Genomic DNA, 20,141 nt, shown 5'->3' with positions numbered 1-20,141 from the left:
TTTGAAGGGCGATTAAAGTAGATTCTTGATCCCCAAGGGGGAGTGGAAGAATGTAGAGTTGAGGTCAAAATTAGATCAGCCATGATCATCTTGAATGGTGGAGAGGGCTGGAAGGCCCCAATGGCCTACTCTTGTTCCTTGTGGGTGTGGTGTGTATCTAAGTTAGTCTCGAACTGTTACAGTTTGATGTTGCACTTTTTGAGCCATTGTGTCTCCCGACCAAGTGTTTATGTGGACATGGATTTGCTGACTTCCTTCATTAGCCTGGGAGACTGATCTTTCGTCCTGAGACTTACTTGTGAGCTGCGACTGCGATGACGGTAGACAGCAGCCAGCTGCGTGTTTCCTTGCCCCCGAAGCCCCCTCCTATCCTCTTCACCCGAACAACAATCCTGTTGGCGGGGACACCCAGTGCATTAGCAACGAGGGTCTGTGGGAAGGTGCGACAAAGGATTTATCAACATGGAAAAAGCCAGTCGAGTAAATGTATGTGTGTGGTCCCACCTTACAATCCCTCACCTGGTCAGTACACTCTTCTACTGCTTTCTATCTCATGTACTTGACTAATTTTCTCTTAAATGTGCAGTAAGATTTGCATTGACACCATATCGACCACAGTCTCGGGACCTCATGAACTGTTTGCAAGGTAAAATCAGTCTTGAAGTGTTGGAAGTGGAATCTATTTGCACACTGTCACCAATAACACAGTGATAACGGCCAGATGATCTGTCCTTTGGTGTTGCTTAAGGGACTGACGAGGACACAAAGGTGACTCCTCAGCCTCTCCTTCAAGATAATGCCACATACCCGTCTGAGGGATCAAACAGGGCTTCAGTCACATCTGAAAGACAGCACCTCTGACAGTGCAGCCCTCCCACAGTACTGCACTCGAAGGCTAAACCAAGATTCTGTGTGCAGGTCTCCAGGGCATACCTTTGTACCCTCAACCTTTGCCTTCAGCTGAGAATTGTACCATCCAGCAACAATACGGAAAAATAAAGAAAGGAGATCTTATTTTCTAATGCATGGTTCCTGCTATTTCCAACCCATCCACTTGAAGGGGGGACTGCCTGCTCTATTCCTGCTTACTTGTCTCATTCTTATTCAGAATAACGGCTCCAAGATTTCGACCGGGCCACAATGAACATTGACCTGCTTTTTTTTGTGAAGGGATCTGTGTTGACATGGTGGCTCAGTGGTTAGCACAGCTGTCCCACAGCACCATGGACCTGGGCTTGATTCAGCCTTGGGTCACTGTCTGTGTGGAGTTTGCACATTCTCCCCATGTCTGTGTGGTTTTCCTCTGGGTGCTCTGGTTTCCTTGCACAGTCCAAAGATGTGCCTGTCAGGGTGAATGGGCCATGCTAAATTGCCCATAGTGTTCAGAGATTTGTTGGTTAGGTGTATTATTCAGGGAAAAATACAGGATAATAGCTCATAGAGGAATGGGTCTGGGTGGGTTACTCTTCGGAGGGTTGGTGTGGACTAGTTGGGCCGAAGGGCCTGTTTCCACACTGTAGGGATTCTATGTTATGCGGGTCCTGTTGAGGACATGGACAGATCCAGTAATTCTGGAAAGATGTAGGATGGAAGCTTTACCTTGGCATCCAGGAATACAGACCAAGGACAGATCATCAGAGAGAGAGAAACTGACTCATAATGCTGCCACTGCTGTACATTGTTCAGGCATAAACCCCGATGCTACTGAAGTGCCACACAAGCTGATCACATTGGCATTGAGCTCAGAAACACCTGCCTGGATCTGAGAAGGGCTCTGGGTTGACACAAAGAGTTCCATTTCACCGTCTTCGCCCCTGGGTATCGCCACAGTGCACTGCGTCTCCAGGTAAAAGTGCTCCTGGCCGCCAATGTACATTTCTCCTGCAGAACACCATTGATACAAGTTAGAGCCCACTTCACATAACCAACCAGCAAAGGATTGAGTCAACATGTACTTCACATGCTAACAGGAAAAGGAACCAATGAATTTTAGAGCAAAGGGGGCAGCCATTCAGTCCAGCACGCCTGATGCAGTGCTTTGTAAGACTTGGAATGTAATCAAGGGACTCCCAGGGATCCCTTATTCTATATATAGACCATCTGAACCCCTTGATTAGATTCCAGTCTGTAATCACTCCCAGGGATCCATTATTCTATATATAAACCAACTGAACCCCTCGATTAGATTATAAAAATCTTTTACAGTTAGATAAATAATCAGATTTATGATTCAGTGGGAGTATACAACTTTAACATGAAACTGAACAGACCCTCAATTATGTCATCTGACTCTGCAAATCCAAGATCGATGTTTCCATTCTCAATTTTCCTCGGAGGCAAGTGGAACGATTCATGGGCGACTGCATCCTGATTGCAAAGAAATATTCGGTCACTATTAGGAACTAGCACGACGCTCGTCAAATTGGACATTGAGCTTAGTCTGTGCTTGCAAGGGAGCACTGGAGCTTTTAAAATGGGTCGGGGGCTTATGACCTTACAATGTCAATGTCAATATTACATGGGTCTGTCTCACCAAAGAAATCATGCAAGACTTTGTTTCATGAACACAGCTTTATTACAGTAGGGTAAAAAATGAGGTCTGCAGATGCTGGAGATCAGAGCTGAAAATGTGTTGCTGGTTAAAGCACAGCAGGTCAGGCAGCATCCAAGGAACAGGAAATTCGATGTTTCGGGCATAAGCCCTTCATCAGGAATGAGGAGAGTGTGCCAGGCAGGCTAAGATAAAAGGTAGGGAGGAGGGATATATATATATCCCTGGTGGTGGGGTCCGTGAAACAGTCCATCTTCCGCAACTACACTGGCACCACCCCCCACCTTTTCCTCCGCTACACCGATGACTGTATCGGCGCTGCCTCGTGCTCCCACGAGGAGGTTGAACAGTTCATCAACTTTACCAACACCTTCCATCCCAACCTCAAATTCACCTGGACTGTCTCAGACTCCTCCCTCCCCTTCCTAGACCTTTCCATTTCTATCTCAGGCGACTGACTCAACACAGACATCTACTATAAACCGACTGAATCCCACAGCTACCTGGACTACACCTCCTCCCACCCTGCCCCCTGTAAAAACTCCATCCCATATTCCCAATTCCTTCGTCTCCGCCGCATCTGCTCCCAGGAGGACAAGTTCCAACACCGCACAGCCCAGATGGCCTCCTTCCTCAAGGACCGCAGATTCCCCCCAGACGTGATCGACGATGCCCTCCACCGCATCTCCTCCACTTCCCGCTCCTCCGCCCTTGAGCCCCGCTCCTCCAACCGCCAGCAAGACAGAACCCCACTGGTTCTCACCTACCACCCCACCAACCTCCGTATACCACGTATCATCCGCCGTCATTTCTGCCACCTCCAAACGGACCCCACCACCCGGGATATATTTCCCTCCCCTCCCCTATCAGCGTTCCGCAAAGACCACTCCCTTCGTGACTCCCTCGTCAGGTCCACACCCCCCACCAACCCAACCTCCACTCCCGGCACCTTCCCCTGCAACCGCAGGAAATGTAAAACTTGCGCCCACACCTCCTCCCTCACTTCCCTCCAAGGCCCCAAGGGATCCTTCCATATCCGCCACAAGTTCACCTGTACCTCCACACACATCATCTATTGCATCCGCTGCACCCAATGTGGCCTCCTCTACATTGGGGAGACGGGCCGCTTACTTGCGGAACGCTTCAGAGAACACCTCTGGGACACCCGGACCAACCAACCCAACCACCCTGTGGCTCAACACTTTAACTCTCCCTCCCACTCCACCGAGGACATGCAGGTCCTTGGACTCCTCTGCTGGCAGAACATAACAACACGACGGCTGGAGGAGGAGCGCTTCATCTTCCACATGGGAACCCTCCAACCAACAAGGAATGAACTCAGATTTCTCCAGTTTCCTCATTTCCCCTCCCCCCACCTTGTCTCAGTCGGTTCCCTCAACTCAGCACCGCCCTCCTAACCTGCAATCTTCTTCCTGACCTCTCCGCCCCCACCCCACTCCGGCCTATCACCATCACCTTGACCTCCTTCCACCTATCACATCTCTATCGCCCCTCCCCCAAGTCCCTCCTCCCTACCTTTTATCTTAGCCTGCTTGGCACACTCTCCCCATTACTGATGAAGGGCTTATGCCCGAAACGTCGAATTACCTGTTCCTTGGATGCTGCCTGACCTGCTGTGCTTTAACCAGCAACACATTTTCAGCTTTATTACAGTAGGGCCAAATAGCTCATCTGATCTTCATAAACCTTATTCCACCTCACTTCTGAATGTGTCAAGATTATGTTTTGCAAACAATTAGGTTATAGCCCAGAGGTACTATTGCTAAGATGATTAATCCAGATAATGCCCTAGGTTCAAATCCCACCACAGCAGATGGTGGAATTTAAGTTCAATAAAAATCTGGAATCAAGAGTCTAATTGTATGTATTATCATGTGTTTCTTTATTTTTCTTCTATTCTACGAAGTGATGCTTCACATTTTAACTTTCATTTCCCTTATTACTTTGTAGCTATATTTTCCGTACCTAGGTGCCTTTGTACCTAAGATAACACCGCGTGCGGTGACATTATACACTTTTCACTGTACTTCTGTACTTGAATATACGTGATAATAAATATCTAAAATCTAAAAATGTAACGAATCCATTATTGGTTGTCAGAAAAAAGACATCTGGCTTGAGGTATTTTAGGTGTTGGAGGTGATTTCCTGGAATTCCAGGAGCAGTAATTCCTGTTTTATATGGTGTTGTATTGTTTTGGAACTTTGGAAAAAAAAGTCAAAACAATATCAGTTTTAAAAGGGAGAAGGGCAGACAAAGGAAGCACATGGTGAGGACAGTGCAGGAGGGAGAGAGAGAGAGAGAGAGAACCTGCACAGTTACTGCCTTTGCTGTTTGAATTTGTGTGTCGCTGGACATCAGAGTGCGTCTGGGAAAATTAACAAACGGTGAAATTCACAACTAATCTTGGAGGAGCTGTCGGGTGAAGTTCACAGCACAGAATCAGCTAAGTTAATTGTTGCTTTAAGTCTGTCCAATAGAAAGGCTGCAGCAGTGAGTACAGTGGGTTCTTTCTTGATTATATGTTTTTGGAGATAAGTCTCTTGATTAAACTTAAAATATAAGCCATAGCTATTAATTTAACCTGGGGCAGTGTTTGTAGAGGAATACGACAGTGTTATTTTCTGGGTCTGTAGATTGTGAAGGAGCAAAAATGGCCTTTGCAGTGATATGTACTTCTTGTCAGATGTGGGAGTTTAAAGAGAGTTTAAGGGTTACTGCGGATTTTATCTGCCATAAATGCTGTTGGATGCGAATCTTATCAGATCGAGTGGATCGGTTGGAGAGACAGATAGAAGCAATGAGGAATTTGCAACAGCTACAGTATGTGATGGATGGCAGTTATAGGAAGGGGGGAAAGTCTCAGATACAGTCACACAGATGGGTTAACTCCAGGAAGGGTAAGAGAGGTGGGCACCTAGGGCAGGAGTCTTTTATGGATATACCCATTTCAAACAGGTATACTGTTTTGGAAAATGTAGGGGATAATGGATTCTCAGGGGAACGTAGCACGAACAGCCAAGTTTCTGGTATTGAGACTGGCTCTAATGCAACGAGGGGTACGTCGGCTTCCAAGAGATCAGTTGTGTTAGGGGATTCTGTAGTCAGAGGTACAGACAGACGTTTCTGTGGCCAGCAGCAAAAAAGCAGAATGGTGTGTTGTTTCCCTGGTGCCAGGATCAAGGATGTCTCAGAGAGGGTGCAGAATGTTCTCACAGGGGAGAGGGGCCAGCAAGAGGTCATTGTCCAAATTAGAACCAACGATATAGGAAGGGAAAAGGTTGAGATTCTGAAGGGAGATTACAGAGAGTTAGGCACAAATTTTAAAAGGAGGTCCTCAAGGGTAGTAATATCCGGATTACTCCCGGTGCTACGAGTTAGTGAGGGCAGGAATAGGAGGATAGAGCAGATATATGCATGGCCGAGGAGCTGGTGTATGGGAGAAGTATTCACATTTTTGGATCATTGGAATCTCTTTTGGGGTAGAAGTGACCTGTACAAGAAGGACGGATCGTACCTAAATTGGAAGGGGACTAATATACTGGCAGGAAAATTTGCTAGAACTGCTTGGGAGGATTTAAACTAGTAAGGTGGGGGTGGGGGTGGGAAGCAGGGAGATAGTGAGGAAAGAGATCAATCTGAGACTGGTACAGCTGAGAACAAAAGTGAGTCAAACAGTCAGGGCAGGCAGGGACAAGGTAGGGCTACTAAATTAAACTGCATTTATTTCAATGCAAGGGGCCTAACAGGGAAGACAGATGAACTCAGGGCGTGGTTAGGAACATGGGACTGGGATATCATAGCAATTACAGAAACATGGCTCAGGGATAGGCAGGACTGGCAGCTTAATGTTCCACGATACAAATGCTACAGGAAGGATAGAAAGGGAGGCAAAAGAGGAGGGGGAGTGGCATTTTTGATAAGGGATAGCATTACAGCTGTGCTGAGGGAGGATATTCCCGGAAATACATCCAGGGAAGTTATTTAGGTGGAACTGAGAAATAAGAAAGGGATGATCACCTGATTGGGATTGTATTATAGACCCCCCGTAGACAGAGGGAAATTGAAAAACAAACTTGTAAGGAGATCTCAGCGATCTGTAAGAATAATAAGGTAGTTATGATAGGGGATTTTAACATTCCAAACATTGACTGGGACTGCCACAGTATTAAAGGTTTAGATGAAGAGGAATTTGTTAAGTATGGACAAGACAATTTTCTGATTCAGGATGTGGAGGTACCTACTAGAGAAGGTGCAAAACTTGACCTACTCTTGGGAAATAAGGCAGGGCAGGTGATTGAAGTGTCAGTGGGGGAGCACTTTGGGGCCAGCGACCATGATTCTATTAGATTTAAAATAGTGATGGAAAAGGATAGATCAGATCTAAAAGTTGAAGTTCTAAATTGGAGAAATGCCAATTTTGATGGCAAGAACTTTTGAAAGCTGATTGGGGGCAGATGTTTGCAGGTAAAGGGACGGCTGGAAAATGGGAAGCCTTCAGAAATGAGATAACAAGAATCCAGAGAAAGTATATTCCTATTAGGGTGAAAGGGAAGGCTGGTAGGTATAGGGAATGCTGGATGACTAAAGAAATTGAGCGTTTGGTTAAGAAAAAGAAGGAAGCATATGTCAGGTACAGACAGGATAGATCGACTGAATCCTTAGAAGAGTATGAAGAAATTAGGAATATACACAAGAGGGAAATCAGGAGGGAAAAAAGGGGACATGCGATAGCTTTGGCAAATAGAATTAAGGAGAATCCAAAGGGGTTTAACAAATATATTAAGGAAAAAGGGTAACTAGGGAGAGAATAGGGCCTCTCAAAGATCAGCAAGGCAGCCTTTGTGTGGAGCCACAGAAAATGGGGGAGATACTAAATGAATATTTTGCATCAGTATTTACTGTGGAAAAGGATATGGAAGATATAGACTGTAAGGAGATAGATGGTGACATCTTGCAAAATATCCAGATTACAGAGGAGGAAGTGCTGGATGTCTTAAAACGCATAAAAGTGGATAAATCCCCAGGACCTGATCAGGTGTACCCGAGAACTCTGTGGGAAGCTTAGAGAAGTGATTGCTGGGCCTCTTGCTGAGATATTTGTATCATCGATAGTCACAGGTGAGGTGTCGGAAGACTGGAGGTTGGCAAACATGGTGCCACTGTTTAAAAAAGGGCGGTAAAGACAAGCCAGGGAACTATAGACCGGTGAGCCTGACCTTGGTGGTGGGCAAGTTGTTGGAGGGAATCCTGAGGGACAGGATATACATGTAATTGGAAAGGCAAGGACTGATTAGGGATAGTCAACATGGCTTTGTGCGTGGGAAATCATGTTTCACAAACTTGATTGTGTTTTTTGAAGAAGTAAGAAAGAAGATTGATGAGGGCAGAGCAGTAGATGTGATCTATGTGGACTTCAGTAAGGTGTTCGACAAGGTTCCCCATGGGAGACCTATTACCAAGATTAGATCTCATGGAATACAGGGAGAACTAGCCATTTGGATAAAGAACTAGCTCAAAGGTAGAAGACAGAGGGTGATAATGGATGGCTGTTTTTCAGACTGGAGGCCTGTAACCAGCGGAGTGCCACAAGGATCGGTACTGGGCCCTCTACTTTTGGTCATTTACATAAATGATTTTGATGCGAGCATAAGAGGTACAGTTAGTAAGTTTGTAGATGACACCAAAATTGGAGGTTTAGTGGACAGCGAAGAGGGTTATCTCAGATTACAACAGGATCTGGACCAGATGGGCCAATGGGCTGAGAAGTGGCAGATGGAGTTTATTTCAGATAAATGCGAGGTGCTGCATTTTGGGAAAGCAAATCTTAGCAGGATTTATACACTTAATGGTAAGGTTCTAGGGAGTGTTGCTGAACAAAGAGACCTTGGAGTCCAGGTTCATAGCTCCTTGAAAGTGGAGTCGCAGGTAGAAAGGATAGTGAAGAAGGCATTTGGTATGCTTTCCTTTATTGGTCAGAGTATTGAGTACAGGAGTTGGGAGGTCATGTTGCGGTTGTACAGGACATTGGTTAGGCCACTGTTGGAATATTGCGTGCGATTCTGGTCTCCTTCCTATCGGAAAGATATTGTGAAACTTGAAAGGGTTGAGAAAAGATTTACAAGGATGTCGCTAGAGTTAGAGGATCTGAGCTACAGGGAGAGGCTGAACAGGCTGGGGCTGTTTTCCCTGGAGTGTCGGAGGCTGAGGGGTGACCTTATAGACGTTTACAAAATTATGAGGGGCATGGATAGGATAAATAGACAAAGTCTTTTCCCTGGGGTCGGTGAGTCCAGAACTAGAGGGCATAGGTTTATGGTGAGAGGGGAAAGATATAAAAGAGACCTAAGGGGCAACTTTTTCACGCAGAGGGTGGTACGTGTATGGAATGAGCTGCCAGAGGATGTGGTGGAGGCTGTACAATTGCAACATTTAAAAGGCATTTGGATGGGTATATGAATAGGAAGGGTTTGGAGGGATGTGGGCCGGGTGCTGGCAGGTGGGACTAGATTGGGTTGGGATATCTGGTCAGCATGGATGGGTTGGACTGAAGGGTCTCTTTCCTTGCTGTACATCTCTATGACTCTATGTCCTTTAGGGAAGGAATCTGCCATCCTAACCTGGTCTGGCCTACATGTGACTCCAGACCCACAGCATAGTGGTTGACTCTTAATTACCCTTTGGGCAATTAGGGATGGGCAATAAATGCTGGCCTAGCCAGTGACACCCTCATCCCATGAAAAAAGGAAGAACAAAAGAAAATTAGTGAATCTGTTTAACACCAATCCAAACCTTCTTTCACAGCAGAGCATGGTGTATCAGTTTCTGTTAAGAAAATATGCTGTTGGTTTTGCTTTGAATGCTAATTTGCGATAAGACCTTTGGTGGTAAACATTTTTTCCAAACACTTTACATCTGTTGAGGTTCCTTTGATGTGGTCACTGCCAGGAAGTTGGAAATGCAGTAGTCCATTAGTGCACGACACGATGATTGGGATAATGATCAGCTAACCTGTGCTTTCGTTATACTAAAATAAAACAAAGAGGGGGCGATGCTGGAAATCTGATAGAAAAACAGAAATCGCTGGAGAAACTCAGCAGGAGTGGCAGCCTCTGTGGAGAGAAAGCAGAGTCAATGTTTTGGGTGCAAAGGCCTTTAGTCAGAGAAGAGTTATTCTGGACTCGAAGTGTTTCTCTTTCCACTGATGCTGCTGGGTTTTTACAGTAGTATCTGTTTTGGTTTCTGATCTCCACCATCAGCCGTTCTTCTGATTTGTTTTGTAACTCCAACTGAGGTCCACATCGAATATTAGTATTGAAGGAAAAGGTGAATTCTGTTTTCTGTTAAGTATGTTAAGCCGGGATTCTTGAGTTGTTAGAAATCAGAGCCTTGGGACAGGCGATAAAAGCTCCATTTTTTCATATATTGGGAGGGTAACCTTGAAAATAGGCATCAGCCTGGGAAGGATCAACTTGGACTCTTCACGTGGACGCACTGGTTACAAAGACCCAACAACATTTCTTCTTCCTCAGGCAGCTGAGGAAATTTGGCATGACAGTGAATACCCTTGCCAACTTTTATAGGTGTGCCATCGAGAACATTCTGTCTGGATGTATCACTGCCTGGTATGGCAACTGTACCATTCAAGATCAGAGACGGTTACAGAGAGTGGTAAACTTGGCCCGGACAATCACAAAGGCCAACCTCCCATCTATAGAATCCATCTACCAGACCCGCTGTCAAGGAAGGGCCACCAGTATTCTCAAAGATCCATCACACATTGGCAATGTTTTTCTACAACCTCTCCTATTGGGGAGAAGGTACAGAAGCCTGAAAACACGCACCAGCCGGTTTCGAAACAGTTTCTACCCGACTGTTGTTAGAATACTGAATGGACTCACAAATCTTACTGTTCGCCTGTACCTGTGTTTTTGTTTTTGCTGCGGTTTATCTATGATTTACTTATCTATGCCATTTAACTCTGTGATCTGCCTGTATCGCTACTTAACTCTGTGATCTGCCTGTATTGCTACTTAACGCTGTGATCTGCCTGTATTGCTACTTCACTCTGTGATCTGCCTGTATTGCTCGCAAAACAAAACTTTTCACTGTGCCTCGGTACACGTGACAATAAATTCAATTCAATTTCAATTCAATTCAAATAGAGGATTGTGATTAAGAGAGGGAAAATTTCTACAGCTGTGAGGACAATGTTTAATCAAACAAATATTAAACGATAGTCATGCATCATGAAACACACAAATTGTCCTGCTGAAGGTGAAAAACAGAATAGGAGAAGTTGATATGAATAGAGATACTTGAAAAATTGATAAGGATTTGACTGACCTTTAACCTGCAATGCATTGGAATTCTGCAGCTAATGCATGTTGATTGTTCAAATTCATACTTAATTACCATATGCCTACACAGTAAATAAGGTTATAACTGAAATTAAATCAAGTTAGGCACCTAGAACCAGGGCTGATACGTTAGAGCTTGGGTGTCTCTGGAAAAGGAGCAGGCGGTGTCCACCAACAGTCTGGAGTTGTTCAGGGAGAGGTGGGCGCCGCAGGGAGTGGAGTGCATTATTTCCCCCACCAAGTCTATTTTGATTTAATCCCTGCCCTCCCCCTCACTGTTTGATCACACAGCATTGCCCTTTGATGTGAAGGACTCAGCTTGTCACTGGCCACTCGGGTGTTTCCTTTCTTCCTGGTGGTGGAAATTTGAATAAAGATTCGTACACCTTCTGTCTCTCACTGTGTCTCACACCTGCACACACACACACAGCATGGGTGCTGGGGGGAAAAAAGAGAAAGAAGAAAGAAAAAAAAACAGGTATCAGAAAAAAAAAAGAAAAAAAAACGGGGATGTCAAGCATCCTGTCATTCTGAGAGAAAAAAAGAAGAAAAAAAATAGAACCAGGGCTGACAGTCTGCAGACGTTGGGGGAAGCCATTAAGGAGAAATGTCTTCATCCAGGGAGTGGGTGAGTCTGTGGAATTCTCCGTCACAACAAGTGGTTAAGTCCAAAACATTGAATGTTTTTTCGTAGAGGAGTTAGATAGGGTTCGCAGGGTTACAAAGGTTAAAGGGTATGAGGAGAAAGAAGAGCTGGATGGTTAGCCATGATTGAATTGAATGACAGAGCAAGCTGGAAGGGCTGAATGGCTCCTATTCTCAAGTTTCCGTGCTTCTAAATGTGCCATTAGGCATTTCAAGGCTTGAATAGCTATGAACCTAAGGAGCAAGTTACACACATCCCTTCACATCATCATAATATGGCGGCATAATGAGTAATATCATCAGGTGGAGTCAATTACCTGAATGGTGATGATAGGTTTAAGCTTCTCATACGTGACCTTTACTGCTTTCGCAGCTGTGTGGGCATGAATCTCTGTGTCAGCAACAATTGCCCCAATGACGTGTCCGACACAAGTGACCTACACGCAGACCCAAACAAAAACAGGTGGTTATAAAACGTCGTAATCTTAAGGAATAATTTCCAGCCTTGGTGGCAGCAGAGAAGGACCCTCACCCACAGGGCTGCTGCCTGACCTGCTGTGCTTTGTCCAGCTCCACGTTTTATCAACTCTGACTTTCCGGTATCTGCAGTCCTCACTATCTTCCAGTATCCAGTCAATACACGAACTGTCCTTGACTGTCGTACTACCTCACACACAATCAGGCACCTTACTGTCAGTATACCTGACATTCCATCACTTTGTAATATCCAGAGCTCCCTGACTGGACCAGGTTCACAGCCCTAGTCAGGGAACTCACATTCTCAGAGGTCCACCTGGCTGACCTCATTCCAATCACGACACTCCTCACATCCCAAGGTTGCCAAAGATGGTGCATTAGCTTTTGGTACAAAGGACGTGTGTCACTTCCAGGACTTGGGAAAGACCACACTGCTGTCCCAACTGGATGAAGTCTGATTGCCTCATACAACCCTCAGCTCTATGTCAGAATGTAGACCCAGATATCGAGTGCCCTTTATTTCTAGGCTGCCTTGTTTTCCCACTTCAGTAGAAGTTGGAATGCCCAATGCCTGAGTGTGTGCCAATGAGGGAACATCCGTTGGCAATGAAAGGTCATTGGCCTTAAACATTGACTCTGTCTTATCACAGATGTCGACTCTCCTCCAATATTTACCACTTCCATTTAGGACTTCCAGTATTCAGAGTACTTTGTTTTCGCAAATATTTGCACCACCGATAAGGGGAGTATGCTTTTAGATTTGGATGTTGAAAGCACAATGTCTGGTGTCTATCAAAACATAGTCAAGTGATTTAGAGATGGAGGTGGCTGTGGGGGGAGTGGGAGGTGAGGATAGCTAATTCTGGCTAATGGCATTTCACTGTCAACAGAAAATGCTCCCCCAGTGACACAAACCCGTGCATTGGGCATCCAGCCTCGACTGAGGTGGAAAAACAAGGCAGTTCCATTAAAAACAACACAGGCAAGTAAGGTCTGGGCCGGCATTCTGACATAGAGCTGAGGGTTGTATGAGGCGATTGGGCTTTATCCAGTTGGAATTGCCATGTGATCTCTCCCAAGTCCTAGAAGTGACACTTCTCCTTTCTTTCTTTCCAAAAATCTAGTTGTCGAATCACAGCAGACTCTGTGGCAAAACCGTACAAGGCCATTTGGCCCATCACATGCCTGCCAGCTCCCTGCCAGGAAAAGTCATTGAGTGCCACTCCTCAGATTTTTCTTTCTGGAGCCTTTTTGAACGCAAACCTTTAAGTCTGACCTAAAAAAATGTCTTATAAAGCTGCACCACAACATCCTGACTCCGGTACTCAATTCCTTGACCAATGAAGGCAAGCATGCTATATGCCTTCTTTACCACTCTATCTACTTGTGTGGCCACTTTCAGGGGGCTATGGGAGCAAGTAATCCGCCATCTCGTTTTTTGCTACCAAAGTGGATAACCACACATTTACGCCCAACATACTTCATCTGCCGTGGATTTTCCCACTTATCCAAACCACACGGAAGTATCTCTGTAGCGTCCTAACAGCCCAGCCTCCCACCCTTCCGAAGGCTTGGTCCCCAGTGATGTGCAAATGGTGATGACTGACCACTCCATCAGCAAACACTGTCTCATCCATTAAGATCTGCCCCGTTTGGTTGCTCCCAGGGACATCCTTGGCTGTGAGGAAGTGCGTGACTCCAGGAACCTTCAGGGCTTCACTTGTATCAATTGAACTGCAGGAAATGTGAGAAAAAAAAGTATGTTTGACAATGGCTGTGGTCTCTTTCAAACACACTTGAGTGTTTTAGACAGCTCGATCATTGACCTATTGAAAAAGATCGCATAACGCCATCTGCTGGTGACAAATTGTGATGACAGTACAACTGAAACAGTACAAATATAATTCATGACACAGTTATACCTACCATTGAAAGAAAAACAAAGTATTAAATAACAAAAGAATTGTGAACATTTCAATATACAAATAATTGCAATGCACAATTAAGATTTCCTTAATTTTGTATCATAGTCCACACATCTGTACAGTTTCCACAGGGTGCATGCCAGATTTGGCAACATGAATGGTCACATTTCTTGAAGCAAGCTTTATAAATTTTCCCGTTTTAAAAACAGAGGTTCAGGTGAAACTTGAGCTCTCATTCACTGGATTACTAATCCTGTAGCACAATGACAGCACTGTCAGACCCCACATCATCTGGAGAGTTGCCCAGCCTTCCCTCTCTTTGCCAGGTCTCTGGTAGAACATTATCCCAATGAGCCACCACTCACTGCAGCACAGAGGAACTACGCAGAGCAGAGGAAAATCGCCTGTACAGTGTATTCAAAAAGAATGGTTACCCAATGAACACAGTCCACCGATTTCTCAGCAACAAACCCAACCAAGCAGACAAAACGCATCCAGAAACCCCAGCCATTCTCCCCTACATCAAAGACATTTCGGAAATGACTGCCAGACTACTCAGACCCCTTGGCATCATGGTAGCCCACAAACCCACCAACACACTAAAACCGCAGCTAATGAATTTGAAAGACCTTATACAGACAACAAGCAAAACTAATGTTATTTACAAAATACCATGCAAGGACTGTAACAAACACTACATTGGACAAACAGGCAGAAAACTAGCCACCAGGATATATGAACACCAACTAACCACAAAACGACATGACCCTTTCTCACTAGTAACCTTACATATGGGGATGAGGAAGGACAACACATCCATCCTAAGACAAGCCAAACAGAGACATGCACGAGAATTTCTAGAAGAGTGACATTCCAACCGGAACTCTATCGACCAACTCATTGACTTGGATCCCACTCACCATCCCCTGAGAAAATAAAACTAGAAATGACATTGCCATAGGAAATGATGTCACCACAGGAAATGACATCACCAACCCAAGGAAACCCCCCCCCCAAACATATAAATAGAAAGTAGGCTACACCACCAGTGCTTCATCCAGAGGCTCACTGAAGATGTTACCGAGTATGGTGGCAAAACATATGTAAACGAACCTTCTAGCTCAGCGAGCAAATCTACATCCAGATCTCTGTCCTACAAGGCGAGGTCACAAGGGAAATGTTACCTTATCTTGGCGTGAGCTTCAGTGCTGGTTACCAGAGCCAGGTAGAGCTCCTTCTCGAAGCAGGGCAGGTCGTCACAGTAAAGGGCCTCGCCGGTGGCTTGTTTGAGGCTTGACAGATGGGGCAGTGGCTGTCCGACCACATCCATGGAGCACTGGTCAGGAGGCACTTCCTGCAGGGTGAGGATAAAAGGGTGGCTGTGACTCCAATAACGAGGACCCTTGACCGGGAATGGGATGGTGTTGTAAGTCGTGGTCAGCATCACACCCTTGGTTCCTGAGGTGCCAAGCAATTCACCGTTCCGAGAATCTGACAGTACAGCAGGAGGCCATTTGGCCCAATATGCCAGTGGCAGCTCTTTGAAGGAATTGCCTAAGTCTATCACACCAGCTTTCTTCCCGTAACCATGTGAATTAGTATCTGTCAAATACATGCCTTTGAAAGTTCCTACAGAATTTTTCCAACAGCTATTCAGATCTTAACAACCCTCTGTGTGATTTTCTTTCCCCCTAATTCCCTAAAACCATTGATTACTAGCCGACTTACTTGATGGAACAGTTTCCCCAACTTGCTTTTAATAAAACACCTGTCAAATTTAACATTTTCTCCGCTGAGAACACTCCCATGTTTTCGAAGTAACAAAGGATCCTGAACACTCACGGTAAACCTCCACAGTAATTTCTCCAGAGCGTTGAGACGCTCGGGAGGTACAGTATGTGTTGGAGGCATTTTCCTTACCAACCTGTCCAGGGAAATTACGACACACCCCTGGAGCAGGTGGGATGTAAACGCAGGTTTCCTCATCCAGAGGTAGGAATACTATCCATACCACAAGGGCTCATGGCGCCATTTACATGATTGCTTGGCTCCCAGAGATGCAGGGTACCTTGATGTCAATTGGATAGCAGCTGGATACATGATGTTCCAGTATAAAGGACCTAGTCTCCAGTCGCTGTGTTAGTGCAGTGAGCTTTATGTAGTGTTGCAGTCATATCCAGAACATAGAACAGTATAGCACAGGAAGAAGCCCTTCAGCTCACAATGTTGTGCCAACCATGATGCCAAATTAATCTAATCCCTTCCCCCTGTCCTTGGTCCATTTCCCTCCATTCCTTGCTTATTCATGTGCTTACCTAAAAGCCCCTCAATCTCCACCCTGGCAGCATGTTCTAGACTCCTATCACTCTCTGTCCAAAAGACTTGCCCCTCTCATCTCCTTTGAACTTTTCCCCTCTCAATGCATGTCCCTTAGTGTTAGACATTTCAATCCAGGCAAATAGATTCTGACCGTCAACTCTATCTATGCATCTTGCAATTTCATAAACTTCTATCAGGTCTCCCTTAAGCCTCCGCCACTCCAGCGAAAACAACCCCAGTTTGTCCAATCTCTCCTAATAGCTCATACCCTCTAATCCGGACAGAATCCTGGTACATAGCTCCTCTACTGTCCTTTCAAATATAGTGCCATGGGGCAGACTTTAGTTTAATGTCTCATAGGAACGTAAGGCTTAGGATCTGGATTAGGCCATTTGGCCAATGAACATGCTCTGGTCTGATTATGGTGTCAAATCCTGCCTGGGCCCTCTGCATATCCTTATCAAAAATCTACCTAACTTTGCCTCAAGAAAATTCCTGATGTGGAGGTGCCGGTGTTGGACTGGGGTTGACAAAGTTAAAACTTTGGGGAGACGGGCCGCTTACTTGCGGAACGCTTCAGAGAACACCTCAGGGACGCCCGGACCAACCAACCCAACCACCTCGTGGCTCAGCACTTTAACTCTCCCTCCCACTCCACCGAGGACATGCAGATCCTTGGACTCCTCCACCGGCAGAACATAACAACACGACGGCTGGAGGAGGAGCGCCTCATCTTCCGCCTGGGAACCCTCCAACCACAAGGGATGAACTCAGATTTCTACAGTTTCCTCATTTCCCCTCCCCCCACCTTGTCTCAGTCAGTTCCCTCAACTCAGCACTGCCCTCCTAACCTGCAATCTTCTTCCTGACCTCTCCGCCCCCACCCCACTCCGGCCTATCACCCTCACCTTGACCTCCTTCCACCTATCACATCTCCATCGCCCCTCCCCCAAGTCCCTCCTCCCTACCTTTTATCTTAGCCTGCTTGGCACCCTCTCCTCATTCCTGATGAAGGGCTTATGCCCGAAACGTCGAATTTCCTGTTCCTTGGATGCTGCCTAACCTGCTGTGCTTTAACCAGCAACACATTTTCAAAAGTTAAAACTGACACCAGGTTACAGTCCAACAGATTTATTTGAAAGTACAAGCTTTCGGAGCGCTGCTCCTGACTAGCTACCCGACGAAGGACCGGGGCTCCAAAAAGCTTGTACTTTTAACTAAACCTGATGGACTATAACCTGGTGTTGTGTGATTTTTAATTCAAATAAATTCAATGGTCCTGCCTCAGATGTTTTCTTGGAAAGAAAATTCCATGTCTTAATGAGACAAAACATTATCTAATCTTAACCCAAATCCATCATTCATCTGAAAGCACATCCAGGATTCAGAGACACCCACAGTGGAGTACGGGATAATTAATCCGGGATTTTGGACTTGAATTCCTGATGACTCTGATTTGAAAGTAAGAGCATGACACTCACTGAGCTGTAACTGACACAAAGCTCAACGGGACACTTCTCAAATAGCTAAACAGAGACTTCCAATCATAGAATCCCTACAGTGTGGAAACAGGCCATTTGGCCCATCGAGTCAACACCAACCCTCCGAACAGTACATCCCCCCCAGACCCAACCCTGTACTCTATCTCTGTAACCCTGAATTTCCCATGGCCACTCCACCTAGCCTGCACATCCCTGCACACTATCGGGCAATTTAGCATGGCCAATCCAGCTAACCTGTGGGAGGGAACCAGGTCCACCCGGAGGGAACCCACGCAGACATGGGGAAAATGTGCAAACTCCACACAGACAGCCACCCGAGGGTGGAATCGAACCCGGGTCCCTGGTGTTGTGAGGCACCATGCCACCCACAGTCTTTCAGAAACACACTCGGCAGGAGATGGAGGTGAACATTCTCTTCCCAAAATCAGGCAATTTGGGAGTCTATCTTGTCTAACAACAGCTGACTAAATGAATGATACTCTCTGACTTCACCAGAGATTCTGTTTTGTGTTTGTGAGATTCTTATTACTTTGGACATAAAGTTGTTTAAGACGTGTACCTGATACATTTGATAATAAAACACCGTAACCACTAACCTGGAACAGTTGAACTGCTGAAGGTGGATCCTTGTGGAATAATTCCGTGGCACTGACGTAATCTGGAGGTATGGATTCAACTTGGATATCCTAAAGGGAGGAAAGGGAAAGCAGACATCAAGTGATTATCAGATGTTACCCACTCAACAGCAAGAAATAACAATGGAACAATGAATTTGATGTGATAATACAACGTGACCATCATCTCCACAAATGTGGTAACATATCTCTGCTCACACTGAAGTGAGGATTTGGAACAAAGTAAACAGACAATATCTGAAACTAAGCTATCGGCATGAAAATTATGATTAAGACAAATAGACCTGCTGTACACTTAGAATCTAGTGTGATATCCAACATGGAAACAGACCTTCTGTTCCAACCAGTCCGTGCCAAACATAATCGCAAACTAAACCAGTCCTACCTGCCTGCTCCTGGCCAATATCCATCCAAACCTGTCCTGTCCATGTACTGATCCAAATATCTTATAAACGCTGTAATTATACCCACATCCACCACTTTCTCAGGAAGTTGATTCCACACACGTACCATCCTCTTGTGAAAAAAAATTGCTACCATTTCTTTATAAAATTTCTTTCCTCTCACATTAAAAATGTCCCCTCTAGTCTTGAACTTCCCCATCCAAGGAAAAAGACACCGACCATTAACTCTATCTCTCCCCCTCATTATTTTATAAACTTCCATAATGTTGCCTCCCAATCTCCTAAGTTCCAGTGAAAAAAAGTCCTTGATTATAGACAATAGACAATAGGTGCAGGAGTTGGCCATTCTGCCTTTCGAGCCTGCACCACCATTCAATATGATCATGGCTGATGATCCTTAATCAGTATCCTGTTCCTGCCTTATCTCCGTAACCCTTGATTCCACTATCCTTGAGAGCTCTATGCAACTCTTTCTTAAATGAATCCAGAGACTGGTCCTCCACTGCCCTCTGGGGCAGAGCATTCCACACAGCCACCACTCTCTGGGTGAAGAAGTTTCTCCTCATCTCTGTCCTAAATGGTCTACCCCGTATTTTTAAGCAGTGTCCTCTGTTTCGGCACTCACCCAGCAGCGGAAACATGTTTCCTGCCGCCAGAGTGTCCAATCCTTTGATGATCTGAAATGTCTCAATCAGATCCCCTCTCAGTCTTCTAAACTCGAGGGTACACACAAGCCCAGTCGCTCCAGTCTTTCAGTGTAAGGTAATCCCGCCAGTCCAGGAATTGACCTCGTGAACCTACGCTGCATTCCCTCAATAGCCAGAATGTCTCTCCTCAAATCTGGAGACCAGAACTGCACACAGTACTCCAGGTGTGGTCTCACCAGGGTGCTGTACAGCTGCAGAAGCACCTCTTTGCTTCTTTACTCCATCCCTCTTGTTATGAAGGCCAGCATGCTATTAGCCTTCTAGCCTTGACTATCTTGACTCTCTTCATAACTCAAACCATACCCGTCCATACCCCGCAACATCCCGGTAAATCTTCTCTGAATCCTGTCCAACTTGATAATATCCTTCCCAAAGAGTGACCAGGAGTGGACATGGTACTCTGGAAGTGGCCTCACCAAATTCCTGTACAACCTCAACGTGACTTCCCAGCTCCTACGGGGCTTCACAGCCTATCAAGTACTTTTTGACGTGGAGTCCCAGTTTGTAAGTTTGTGTAAACGACGAACATTGAAAACGTTACTTCAATAAGCAGGTCCCACTGAGGCCCATTCCCTCATCCACTCCCATTAAAATC

The 20,141-nt window shown here is 45.5% G+C and overlaps 1 protein-coding gene across 1 annotated transcript in view; it reads right to left on the bottom strand.

Annotated features, from left to right (window-relative positions):
- xdh (xanthine dehydrogenase) overlaps positions 1 to 20,141 on the bottom strand; it is a 112,871-nt gene that overhangs the window by 44,512 nt on the left and 48,218 nt on the right. Inside the window, exons 15-21 of the mRNA XM_060854447.1 lie at positions 18,397 to 18,458; positions 15,164 to 15,333; positions 13,662 to 13,788; positions 11,895 to 12,014; positions 2,271 to 2,367; positions 1,757 to 1,881; positions 297 to 430 (exon numbers count right to left, since the gene is read on the bottom strand). Coding sequence (XP_060710430.1) covers positions 297 to 430; positions 1,757 to 1,881; positions 2,271 to 2,367; positions 11,895 to 12,014; positions 13,662 to 13,788; positions 15,164 to 15,333; positions 18,397 to 18,458 — 835 coding nt within the window. The remainder of the gene's footprint in view (positions 1 to 296; positions 431 to 1,756; positions 1,882 to 2,270; positions 2,368 to 11,894; positions 12,015 to 13,661; positions 13,789 to 15,163; positions 15,334 to 18,396; positions 18,459 to 20,141) is intronic.

This window comes from Hemiscyllium ocellatum, chromosome 3 (assembly GCF_020745735.1).
Source record: "Hemiscyllium ocellatum isolate sHemOce1 chromosome 3, sHemOce1.pat.X.cur, whole genome shotgun sequence".
Lineage (NCBI taxonomy): Eukaryota > Metazoa > Chordata > Chondrichthyes > Orectolobiformes > Hemiscylliidae > Hemiscyllium > Hemiscyllium ocellatum.
The sequence above is the reverse complement of the archived record's forward strand: the minus strand, read 5'-3'. Positions and strand labels throughout refer to the sequence as shown.